General features: G+C 42.2%; 1 protein-coding gene across 1 annotated transcript in view; it reads left to right on the top strand.

Moving 5' to 3' along the window:
- The window catches only part of IGF2R (insulin like growth factor 2 receptor), a 243,002-nt gene that overhangs the window by 212,887 nt on the left and 16,360 nt on the right, over positions 1–13,755 (top strand). The window contains exons 44-46 of the mRNA XM_077283114.1: positions 40–221; positions 5,997–6,183; positions 10,181–10,327. Of these exons, the coding sequence (XP_077139229.1) occupies positions 40–221; positions 5,997–6,183; positions 10,181–10,327 (516 nt within the window). The remainder of the gene's footprint in view (positions 1–39; positions 222–5,996; positions 6,184–10,180; positions 10,328–13,755) is intronic.

The raw sequence follows: 13,755 nt of genomic DNA, 5'->3' as shown, positions 1-13,755 counted from the left end.
CTACAGCTATAATATTAACAAGCTTTTTTCCCCCGACAGGTCATACACAGCTTATGGTGATATAAGGAGCAAGGATCAGTATGTATACCAAGTCCAGCTTTCTGGAATAGAGAACTCCACCTATAAGAAATGTCACAAGGCCGCCATATGCCAAGTAAAGATTAACCAGGATTTCACTCGAGCTGTTGGCGCCACCAGTGATGTAAAGTTTTATCTTGATGGTGAGGAAATGTTTCCATCCATCTTACAAGAGCAAAATTAGGATCTTAAACCCTTTCTTTAAAAAAAAAAAAGTGAAAGCTTTAAAAGCATATTCCTATCTCCAAGATCCTATCCCAATATATAGCACGTATCATAACAGCAAATACATCAAATTAGAACTGTAGTATAGTTCTCCAGATTCGCTGTCACCTCATGTGCAAACATTGCAGTACCTTAGATATCCATGTTACGACCACTAGCAACTAAGTAACTGTCACTATGTGAATGGTCAGTACCATGGATACATAAGCTTTTGCAATGCCCTGCAAATGACATTAACGACATAACCAGTCAGGAGATCTATACTAAATTTGTAATTGGAGAAATGCTAATATTATTATTACACCTATTATATATTGGGATGGGATCTTAGAGATGGGAATACCCCTTTAAAGTAGAACTTAAAGTAGTTTTCCCATTTCAACCTTTTTGTATAAATTTGTTTGTCGTGATAAAAATAATCTTAGTTTCGAACATTTTGATTATAGTCTTTAGCAGTCACGTCATATCTGCATTGCTGCCGCCGATCACCGAGTCCAGCGGCTGGTGCCATCTACACCAGCGGAACCACGGAGCTCAAAGATACTGTCGTTTTTACGCCTTAAAGAGTTAACTGTCTTTTTATTTTATGTTCATAAATCAATAGTACTTATTAAAATAAGAAGCTTTGTAATATATATTATTAGAGAAATTTGCTTCTTTCTTCTCCTAGACTAATCTTTCATGATCACAATCTCAATTCACGGGTAAAATCTGTATTCAGTGAAGACAGACTTTCCCATTACTGATATAGGAGAGGATAGTTGCTGCTCATAATATTCTATGGTGGTGTTAAGGAGCTAGAGACCAACACAGATAATCTGCTGCAAGCTCTCCTGAAATGACAGTAACACCTTAACCATTGTCCATAGATAAAATACTAAAAAACTTGGGTCTTTAGAATTCTTTGAATAATAACCATTGTTTTATTTTTGTTTGTTTGCCCCATAAATCAATAGACTTATTCAGTGTAAACAGATCTACCCATTACTGAGATAACAGATGACAGTTGGTGCTTATAAAGTTCTATGGAGAACTGTAACTGATGTTTCAAGAGAACTTGCAGCAGAATGTTTGTCTGCCTGTAGCTCCTTCCCACTTTTTCTCCCCTTGATAGAACTTTGAGCACATCCTTTATTTCCCATTTCAGTAATGGCAAAATGTATCTTCACTGATTCAAATTTTACCCATGAATTCAGAGTGAAAGATCCGTTCAGGAGAAGTAAGAAGCAGATTTCTGTGATAAGATATATTACAAGGTTTCTTATTTTTAAGTGTCCTGTTTATTTATGAAATACAAATTAGAACGATTGTTACTCTTTAAAAGTTCTGCCTGTGCACAATGGAGAGAGCTGCTGTTCCCGTAATGTGACACCAGATAAAGCTGCTGCGTTTTTCTAGACAAGACCTGGACAAAGTGCAAGCCACATCCGTCTTTGTCTGTTGCTGTCTGGCCCCCTGAAAACAATGGCCTATAGGTCGTACCTTGCCCTCCCCAGCCTGTCTGCTGCCGCCCGCTGTAACGGGTATCTGCATCCTCGGGATGCAGGCAGTGGTGAATGCATTGGCGGAGGAGGGCCCACCTAACCCTTCTTCCACCAATCAGCCTGTGAGACCGCTAACGCAATGGCGTAATTTTATCGCGTCAGCTGTTCACTGCCAAGAGTCAGTGTATCTGAGCGCGCAAAGGCACTGGCAGAGCGCCAGGTGGGAACGGGAACTAGGTATGTGGTGTTTTTTTGGGGGGTTTTGGGTGTTTTTTTCATATGTATGGGTTGTTTTGCTGGATATGGGAAGTCTATGGGGTCTCATGCTGGACGAGAAAAGGCTATGGGGTCCTCATGCTGGACACGGGGAGGGTGGTATGGGGCTCTCATGCTGCACAAGGGGAGCCTGTATGGGGACTTTCATGCTGGACAAAGGGAGCCTGTATGTGGCTCTCATGCTGGACAAGGGGAGCCTGTATAGGGCTCTCATGCTGGACAAAGGGAGCCTGTATGTGGCTCTCATGCTGGACAAGGGGAGCCTGTATAGGGCTCTCATGCTGGACAAAGGGAGTCTGTATGGGGCTCTCATGCTGAACAAGGGGAGCCTGTAGGCGGCTCTCGTGCTGGACAAGGAGAGCCTGTGTGGGGCTCTCGAGCTGGGCAAGGGGAGCCTGTATGGGGCTCTCATGCTGGGCAAGGGGAGCCAGTATGGGGCTCTCATGCTGGGCAAGGGGAGCCTGTATGGGGCTCTCATGCGGCACAAGGGGAACCTGTATGCGGCTCTCATGGGACAAAGGGAGCCTTCATGGGACAAGGGTAGGCTGTATGGGTCTCTCATGTTGGTCAAGGGGAGCCTGTATCGGGTTCTCGTGCTGCACAAGAGGAGCCTGTATCGGGCTCTAATGCTGCTCAAGGGGAGCCTGTATGGGGCTCTCGTGCTGTGCAAGGGGAGCCTGTATGGGGCTCTCGTGCTGGACAAGGAGAGCCTGTGTGGGGCTCTCGAGCTGGACAAGGGGAGCCTGTATGGGGCTCTTATCCTGGACAAGGAGAGCCTGTATGGGGCTCTTATCCTGGACAAGGAGGGCCTGTATGGGGGCTCTCAGGCTGGACAAGGGGAGCTTGTATGGGGCTCTCATGTGGCACAAGGGGAGCCTGTATGGGGCTGTCATGGGACAAGGGTAGGCTGTATGGGTCTCTCATGTTGGTCAAGGGTAGGCTGTATGGGTCTCCCGTGATGGACAAGGAGCCTGTATGAGGCTGTCATCCTGCACAAGGGGAGCCTGTAAGGGGCTCTCATGCTGCGCAAGGGTAGCCTGCATGGGGCCTCTCATGCTGGACAAGGGGAGCCTGTATGGGGCTCTCATGCTGGACAAGAGGAGCCTGTATGGGGCTCTCATGCTGGACAAGAGGAGCCTGTATGGGGCTCTCATGCTGGACAAAGGTAGGTTGTAAGGGGCTCTCATGCTGCGCAAGGGTAGCCTGCATGGGGCCTCTCATGCTGGACAAGGGGAGCCTGTATGGGGCTCTCATGCTGGACAAGAGGAGCCTGTATGGGGCTCTCATGCTGGACAAAGGTAGGTTGTATGGGGCTCTTATGCTGCACATTGGTAGGCTGTATGTGGCTCTCATGCATGGTCATATGCTGGTCATGGGGAGGCTATCTGGGAACTTTTACTGTATATAGGGGGCTGTGTGTGGACTCTTACTAAATATAGAAGGGGCTGTGTACTGGCTCAAATGGTATATGGGAGGATGTCAGCATACTTAATTCTGCTGAATATTAAGTGATACAGTTAGTATTAATATAAAATAATTATAATTAATTTATTATAATATTGAGCAGAATTCATTTCAGCCCATTGGTTCGGCCCTCCACAACAGTCGGGATCTCTCATGTGGCACGTTGGGAAAATGAATTGCCCACCCCTGTTTTATACCAAATTATAGAGCTGCTGCATTCATTAAAGTCCAGACACATGTATACATACTGGTCCATTGACACTTTTTCAAAGGTCTTTGTCTAAATAGGCTTTATAATTTATATGTTGGAAAAAAAAATATGAAAGGGGTTATCCAGATTTCAAAAAAAAAAAAAATTAAAACGAACAAGTGTAAATGCGATAAGATGAAACAAAACTATTACAGCTGATAAATCTTTGTAGATTTTCCTTCTCAAGTGATATCCCGTATATCCAGTGTTTGGCTGTGGATATAGCATAGGCGTACAACATTTCATCATTTCATTATTTTAGTAAAAGCGCTGAAGCAAAGAGGAATTTATCATGTGAGTAATGGTTTTTTTTTTTTTTTTTTTCTGTTTATTAACTGTACTTCCTTCTGTTAGCTTGAAGGTATCCTGTCACCATGAAAATTGTTTTCTACCGTCAGGCACCATGATGGAGAGTAGGTGGAGATGAAAGAATATATATAAAATGAGATTGTCAGCTCACCACCTCCTCTGGTTAATATGTCCTCCAGGCTGCACGGATCCACTGGGTGAAGTTTTGTATGCATCAAATGGTTAACATCCAGTGCCACTTTGGACGAATGATCCCAGGAAATCCAAGATTTCTTAAAACATCTATTTATTTCTTCATATTAAAAACGGGTAACAAAAAACGTCAAGCAGTTTAAATGCACTAATGAAAAAAAAAAAAAAAGGCATCAAGACCAACATGTTTCGACCCAGGCAGGTCTTAATCATGGAGTCGAAACATGTTGGTCTCGATGCCTTTTTTTAAAAAAATCATGAGTGTATCCAAACTGCCTGACCATTTTTGTTACCGATTTTTAATATGAAGAAATCTTGGATTTCCTGGGATCATTTGTCTAAAGAGGGACTGGATGTGAACCATGAGATGAGAGAATGATACGTACGGTAGTTTTGTGAATAATACACACAAACCCAGACTCATATTTGAGGGTAACCAATAAACATGTCTCGGCCCCTATATATACAATTCCAACCAAATCATGTTTCAAAAAGGAGGACACAAGGAGTGTTTAAAAGTTAATGTACAAAATTTATTGAAAAACTGGAAAAATTCTAATAGAAAACCCACATAAAAATACACAAAATCAGGACACCATGAAATGGCATCCAGTACCGTATCAATAACAATTACACATGATATGGGAAAGAGGATCTGCCGCTTCAAAAAATAATCCAGAACCATAAAGCCCCTTAGTTTAACCCACTATTGGTAACTCTTGCCTAATCTGGCTTCTCCACAGGGCGTCACTTATGGTCTAACTGAGGTTCAAACCAACCTATGGGAAACCCCATAGGGATACCGCATAGTGGTCCTCTCACCAAGTACTGGAGTCCAAATAAATTGAGTGGGGTGGGACTCAATTTATTTGGACTCCGGTACTTGGTAAGAGGATCACTATGCGATATCCCTATGGGGATTTTGGAGGCCAGTTGGTACTTTACTTATGCATTCCAGGGGCTTTCCCATGGGTTGGTCTGAACCTCAGTTAGACCATAAGCGACGCCCTGTGGAGAAGCCAGATTAGGCAAGATTTACCAATAGTGGGTTAAACTAAGGGGCTTTATGGTTCTGGGTTTTTTTTTTTTGTGGCAGCAGATCCTCTTTCCCATATCATGTGTAATTGTAGTTGTTATTGATATGGTACTGGATGCCATTTCATGGTGTCCTGATTTTGTGTATTTTTATGTGGGTTTTCTATTTGAATTCTTCCAGTTGTTCAATAAATTTTGTACTCTAACTTTTGAACACTCCTTGTGTCCTCCTTTTTGAAACATAGTTTTGTGAATAAAGATTCATTATAACCTGAGTATTAATCATTGAATCCTCTTCTCTTTCTGGGATTTTTGCTCCAGTGGGCGGTCCTAGCAGTGACTGACAGCTTTCTCTCTATAAAGTGCGTACAGAGATAGGTGTGAGTCACCGATGGGACCGCCCACTGGACCAAAACCCCCAGAAAGGACAGAATTAAATGACTAAATCACAGGATATACTGAATCTATTTTCAAAAAAGCTATGTATCAATCTGCTCCGCTCCCCCTGCTCTATAACATGGTGCCTGCAGATCGGACTGTATTATCTTGTTAATAACTTCCCTTTAATTTCTTCTTCCCAATAATGTTTTTAATATCCAGAAGCCCATTTAAGTATTCATCTGTTTTGAAAAAACAAGATTTCTAACTTTTCGGACTATTTTTATATTTGTTTTTATTTACAGATGATGATTTGGATGTTGTTTTTACCTCAGACTCACAATGTGGTAAAGACAAAACAAAAAATGCAACGTCCTCCATATTCTTACGTTGCAGCCCATCCAATGGGGAAGGAAAACCAGAGTTCCTACATGAAACTGCAGACTGTCAGTATATGTTCACCTGGCACACTTCTGCTGTTTGCCCACTGATGTAAGTTTATAGTGTACAGCTTTAACCCCTTACTGACTTTCTACATACCAGTACATCAAACGTCTGGTCCCCGTGTATGATGCTTGCTCAGGGGCTGATCTCCACTCCAGCAGTTTTGTGTTGTTTTTTTTTGTTTGTTTTTTTCAGTGCTGGAGTGGTGCTTTAAATGTAATCCCCCTGCCCCCGTTCTTATACTCACCTTCTGGCGGCCTCACTTTTTACCGACACCACTCCAATCCAGTGGCGCCACCTTGTGCCCATAACTTCTGACTGGCTGCAAGTCAGAAGCTACGTCACAGTAGGTCAATGCAAGTCTATGAGAGCCAGAACGTATTAAGAAGTGACCTCCGACACATTCCATAAAACACTGGAGCTGCCGGCAGGTCACTTTTTTTTACTGGAGACCGACGGGAGCGATGCTGGAAAAGGATGAAGGTGAGTATGAGACAGTGGGCAGTGGAATTACTTTAAAGCACCACTCCAGTGGTGCAATAAAAATAAAGGTGTGCTTTAAATGCCATTGTCAATCTCTGCAGGTAGCGTTTACAGGGCATGGGCCAAGGGACATAGCATTCCAATAAAACTAAAATAATGTGGTTGCATAAGTGTAAATATTATTGAAGATGTTACATTCAGAATTTGCAATCAAATTTAAAGTCATGTTACATAGTAGTCAGTACACAACTGCCATCATTTGAAGTGACTGATTATCCCCACATTAAGGTTCTAATGGGATTATCCTGACATTTTCTTAGTTGTATTGTAAAGAAAAAGTCATGGTCCTTAAACTATTTTCAACAATGATATCCCTTTGCTGTGTTGTAAGCTACCAGGAGAAGGGTACAAAAACATTTCCTATTCTTTAGATAGATCATGGAACACTGTCAAGACAACCATCAGGAAATGGCTTAAAGGGAATCTGTCAGCAGGTTTTTGCTATGTAATGTGAGGACAGCATGAGGTTTTGGTTAAAACACAGAATTCAATAATGTGTCACATGTCAGGCTGTGTTCTATTGTTTACTTACACTGTAGGTTTTATTTGGTGATCATTATTGCTGTGACAAGCTGGCGTGAGGGCACTTGTCCAACGCCACCCCCTGCTTTGATTTGAACATTCCTCAAAAGTTTATGAATAGACAAGAAGAAAATTGATCCGGGAGGATGCTTAAAGGCATACAGCAACATTAAAGGCGATACAGGAATTTCTAGCAAGCTCTGGTTGTGAACTGCATGTAAAAAAGTCCTTTGTTATTAATATATCTTTCCTGTGAAGTAAGGTGGAAAGATGGAAGCCTTCTCTTACAAACAGTAAAACAGTCTGCCAAAAGCATGTGGGGAAAAATGTGTTGTTTATTGAGAACAAGATTTAATTTTTTGACCATAATTGCTAAATTCATGTTTTGTGCAAAGACCACACACTGCAAACAAAAATAATACCATACCCACAGTGAAGCATAGTGAAGGCAGCATTATTCTTTGTGGCAGTTTTTTGGCAACTGGAACTGGGGCTTTAGTCAAGTAGAGGGAATTGTGAACCTTCAGGCCTCTGCTAAAAAGCTGAAGATACAGAGCATTTCATCTGTCAGAATGACAGCAACCTTATACACACCTCCAAATCAACAAAAGAATGTCTGCACCAGAAGAAAATAAAAGATTTTGGAATGATCCAGCCAGAGCCCAGACCTGAATGCAATTGAAAATCTGTGGGATGACCTGAAGAAGGCATTACACAGGGGAGGCCCAGACAATCTGACAAATTAGGATTGCTACTGCAAGGAAGAGTGGGCAAAGATTGCCAATTCTAGATATGAAAAGACTGAATGCTGCTATAAATTCAAAGGGTACTTCAAACAAAGTATTAGTTTAAGGGTGTGCATATTTATGCAATCCACTCGCATTCTTTTAGATCTTTAATTGTCTTTTTCGGCACACAACTGATTATCAGTTGAATTGTACAGCTTATAGGTAACAGTAAAGGTGGATACAATTCTGAAATAATTTTTTTAAATGACAAAAACTTAGCGTTTTACAGGGAACTATAGACTTGTTATATTCAGTGTATGCTAAGTGCTCAGAGTAAAGTACAGGATAAATACAAACTGAGGCTTAAAAGTGATCCAAAATGTTATGTGCCCCAAAATGCTGCTAATAAAAGCTTCTATAAAAACCAAGCCCACACTCAGATTTATATCAACTGTTACCAACAGAAATATAGGGGATTAGGTTACTGGTAGTACAAAGGCTCTGGAAAAGCAGCATAGATCCTCCAAAAGAATTCCAGTGAAATCTCTGCTTCCAAATGTCCCACCTCCATTCTGAGCCCCAGTCTGCCTTTAACCCCAGTTAGCATCCCCATGTCTGGCATCACTGTAGCAAGGAAAACCCATTTAATTTAAGGGGTGCATGTCTCCAGAAGCACAAGCTGGGCACGATGTACTGGGTGCTACTGTTTATTGTGAACTAAAGTTTATAGGGTATTGGGGCATTTCCATTTTTACTCTTCAGCATCCAATGTGTGCGTGCTTGTTTTTGTAAAACACCCATGGAGTCAAAATCATATCTACATAAGTAGGTAAATTCCCACTGGGCTGTAATTTCCAAAATGGATTAACTTGAGGAACGTTTCTACTGTTCAGGCATCTCAGGGACTCTGCTGGTGTGACATGGCACCCACAAACCATTCCAGAAAAATCTGCACTCTAAGGCTATGTGCACACGCTGTGGATTTTGCTACGGATCTGCAGCGCTTCGCAGCTGCGGGTCTGCAGCAGTTTCCCATGAGTTTACAGTACAATGTAAACCTATGGGAGACTAAATCCGCAGTGCACATGCTGCGGGAAAAAACGCGCGGAAACGCAGCGGCTTATTTTCCGCAGCATGTCAATTCTTTGTGCGGATTCCTCTGCGGGTTTACACCTGCTCCAATAGAAATCTGCAGGTGAAAACCCGCAGAGAAAACCGCAAAAGAAACCGCGATAAATCCGCAGTAAAAACCGCAGTGGTTTTTCACTGCGGATTTCTCAAATTCGCTGCGGAAAATTCTGCAATGGAATCCACAGCATGTGCACGTGGCCTAATACAGCGCTTCTTCCCTTCTGAGCTTTGCACTGTGCCTGGAAAGTAATTTTCGACCACAAATGGGGTATTGTCGTATTAAGAAGAAAATACAAAGCAAATTGTGGGGTCTGTTTTCTCCTATTAACCTTTTTGACTAAATTTAAAACTTGGGACTAAAACATCAGTCTAGAAGAAGAATGTAATTTCTGTAAATTACCTGTGGGTTTAAAATGCTCACTACACCCCTAGATAAATTCCAGGATGGTACAGTTTCCAAAATGGGGTCACTTATGTTGGGATTCTGATGTATTGGCACCTCGGAGCCTCTCAGAATGCCATATGGCGTTCGCAATCAGTTCCCCCAAAAACTGTGTTCCAAAAGTGAAATGGTGCTCCTTCCCTTCCTAGTCCTTCCCTTTCTAGCCACATATTGGATATTCGCATACGCTGGGGAAAATGGGCCTCACAATCTGTTGCAAATTTTTTCGTTACCCTTGTGAAAATGAAAGATGTGGGATTAAAGCAACATTTACGTGGACAAAAAAATGGCAAGGTTTAATTTTCACAAGAAAATATTATAATATTTTGTGGAACACCTTTAGATTCGAGATGGACATTACACCAGTCAATGCATTTCTTGAGGGGTGTAGTTTCCAAAATAGAGAGAAAAAGTTTTGGTGTTATCATTCATATTCTCTGAAAAAAAGGCCAAGAAAGCAAATATTCTGCCGGGGTATGTAAACTTTTGAGCACAACTGCATATACAAAATAAATACATCTCTTATTATATACCTATGGATCACCTATGTATGTCATGGCAATACTGTATCAGCCTATTTGCTGTTCTCTTCTCTATATTTTAATCAGAATGTTATTTGTAAATGACCTTGTACCTTTTTTTTTTTAATTGATTTGTCTACTGTTCCTGTATGTTACAGTCCAGAAGGCACTGGTGGCGAATCCGATGACAATCAGTATCAAGGCCTGTCTGGTAGGAGCCAAGCTGTGGGTGCCATGCTCAGCATTCTTCTGGTGATTCTAGTTGTATGTTTAGCTGTACTATTATTGTACAAGAAAGACAGAAGGTGAGCTGGCATTGTTTTTTTTATTTTTATGAGGTGTTTACAGCTTGCATACAAGCCAAGCATGGTAAGGGCTTACCCTAAATTATATCCTGATATTCTATTTTCTGTGTTTTCACTTTCAGTGTAAATCCACATTGAATTGGGAAGATTGAGTGACCTGGGCTACTTTGAATAACTGTGGTTAATGAGTTGTTGATGCTAGACTAGCTGGGATAGTGTTTTAAAGGGGTTGTCCACTGCTCGGAGAACCCCATCTCAATCTGTATGTTTACCCCCTGTAAAATAACTGTTATACTGACCACTGGTGCCGGCGCCGTTCCAGCGTAGTTGGCACTGGCTCTCCCGGAGATCACTCGACATTCTCACAAATTCCCCCAGCCAGTCAGAGGTCGCATCATTCTCATCGCCTTTAACGCACAGCTCTTCATTCCTGCAAACACACAGGCTATAACAATAGAAGATCAGTTTGGTGTTATTGCAATGCCTCCCTCACACACACGTTCCTTGGGTCAAGCAGCATGAATCAGTGAGTCCTTTCTGTCAGGTATGAACAGTTTGGATTGGTGAAGGAGTAACATTGGTGTGGAGAATGTTTTCATGGCAGCTGCTTACCATATGGTAGGATTCTTTTAGCAGTAGAGTGCACAATGCCACAAAGGCTGTATAGCCATGTATTGATTTAAGAAATCTAAGAACAAGTTTATCTTGCCTCCCTGCCAATAACAGTCCCCAGACTTATAACATATAGGCCCCAAATAATTAAGGCCAGCGATTTTCTTGATGCGGAGGCGTGGTGGAGTCACACTCCTGATTCATGAAGAGAAATAAACCTCTTCATGAATCGGGAGCGTCTCATAACTGACATGCGCTTCGTCAGAAATCTTTATTCAGTCTGACTGGAGAGAGATTTTTGGTGTAGGGACTGCCACAGCTAATCCTGAATTAGACGAGCTGTGTTGTCACATCCCAACTCGACCCATTTTGGATTCGTTGAGAGAAGCTGGTATGAAAACGCTAAACAACATTTTTGCAACTATTCAAAGCAATTTATGCCAGAATTCTGACAAAATTGCAGTGATGGATTTAGGATATATTTCTGTGACAGAGTAGAATGGGCTGATCAGAGCATGTCCATACCACCACTTAATTTGCTGCAACTGTGAGAAGGCATCCTCTCCACAGTATTCATGTAGAACAATTTCATCACCTTAGCAGAATTCATGACATGATAGTTTTAGCCTGGTAGATTAAATAAACTTTGCACATACAAATGCTCTTACAATTGCCCCAGTTCTCCAAAATAAATCCAATATAAGTGAATGTGCAAACAATGTATTTATTTATTTATTTATTTTTTAACAGATTCCATCTGGAATCTGCTTGAAAAAGTGCTGCAAAAAAATGAACATAGTGCAAAATAATCTCATTTACATTGCTGTGTACATGTTCCATTTCTTAACTCTTTTAACTGCTTTTAAGGTTCCGAAACCTTAAATCAGTTAATAGAAGCAGCATGTTCATTCTTTGAGCGGCTTTGTTTACCACTTTGCTTCACAAAAAAACGTACAAATATATATATATATATATATATGTATGTATGTATGTATGTATGTATGTATGTATGTATGTGTGTGTGTGTGTGTGTGTGTGTGTGTGTGTGTGTGTGTGTGTGTGTGTAGGGGTACCTCTGGCTGGCATATGGAGGGCTGTGCGGCCCTCCAAAGAAATTCCTACCCACACCATTACTGACACACTGCCAAACCGTTCACACTGGAAGATGTTGCAAGCAGCACGACGTTGTCCATGGCGTCTCCAGACTCTTTAACGTCTTGTCACGTGCTCAGTGTGAACCTGCTCTCATCCGTGAAGAGCACAAGGCGCCAATGTCGAATCTGCTAATCTTCGTGTTCTCTGGCTAATGCCAATTGCCCTGCACGATGTTGGGCTGTAAGCACAACACACACTTGTGGACGTCTGGCCCTCATACCACACTCATGGAGTCTGTTTGACAGTTTAAGCAGACACATTGCTGTTAGAGGCCTGATGGAGATCATTTTGCAGGGCTCTGACACTGCTCCTACTGTAACTCCTTGCAGATAGGAGGAGGTAGTGGTCCTGCTGATGGCTTTTTGCCCTCCTACGGCCGTCTCCTGGTATACTGGCCTGTCTCCTGGTATCTGCTCCATGCTCTGGACACAGCTACCCTTCTTGTCATAGCTCGCATTGATGTGCCATCCTGGATGAGCTGCTCTACCTGTGCAACTTTTGTGGGTTGCTACTGTACCTCTGGGGTGAGAGCAATGACAAAATGGAAAAGTGACCAAAACAGCCAAAAAGGATGAGAACAGAGAAATGGCATTTGGTCACCACCTGCAGAACCACTCCTTTATAGGAGCTGTCTTGCTAATTGCCTATTATTTCTATCTGTTGTCTGATCCATTTGCACAACAGCGGGAGAAATTGATTCACAATCAGTGATGCTTCATAACTGGACAGGTTGATTTCACATAAGTGTGAATGACTTGGAGTTACATTGTGTTGTCTAAGTGTTGCCTTATTTTTTTGAGCAGTGTATAATCTATTTATATAATTGCCTTGTAATGTTTTCATTTCCTGTTCTGTCCAGATGTCGCCGTATCCCAGAATTCCAAGCGGAGGATTTCACTGACCGCCATATTGGCACACCCAAGCGATGGGTGTCTCAATATGGAAACTGCTGCTGTTACCAATCTATTGCACGGTACCACCGTCGCAACACACACACACACACACACACACACACACACACACACACACTCTATATGCCGAACGCATTACTCACATTCACACACTCACGCAGCCTCTTGCGCGGTACCACCAGTGGAACACCGTCGCGAACACGCCGCCGCCGGGATCAGGCGAATGATTCACTGACTGCCGCCATCTTGTACAGGAATAGTGCATGCGCAGTTTTAATGTGACCGCCGCTTTCGGTCTGCACAAAGATGGTGACGATCTGATTTACTGCGCCTGCGTGAATTACGCGCAGGTGCAGTGAATCATTCGGCTGATCCCGGCGGCAGATTTGCAACGTGTCTACAGACAGAGGAAGCCGGTCACATTAAAGGGGTTTTCCAAGAACGAAAGTCCATTTTAAAACTTGACTGTGTCTGACCGTGCATGGAGCATACCACATCTCCTGGGCAGGGGAGGAAGCAAAAGATAATACTGACATTACAGTAGGAGATCACAGAGGATTCATTTTATGAGATAAAATATTTCACTGACTGTTTTAAAAAAAAAATATTTTACCTCACAAAATCGTATCATCTTTTGCTTTCTCCCCTGCCCAGGAGCTGTGGTATGTTCGGTACATGGTCAGACAGACAATTTTTAAAATGAACTTTTGTTCGTGGGAAAACACCCTTTAAAAAGCAAATATCAACACC

Source organism: Ranitomeya variabilis, chromosome 2 (genome assembly GCF_051348905.1).
Source record: "Ranitomeya variabilis isolate aRanVar5 chromosome 2, aRanVar5.hap1, whole genome shotgun sequence".
Classification (NCBI taxonomy): Eukaryota; Metazoa; Chordata; class Amphibia; order Anura; family Dendrobatidae; genus Ranitomeya; species Ranitomeya variabilis.
Note: the sequence above shows the minus strand (reverse complement) of the source record. Positions and strands in the feature narration are given on the sequence as shown.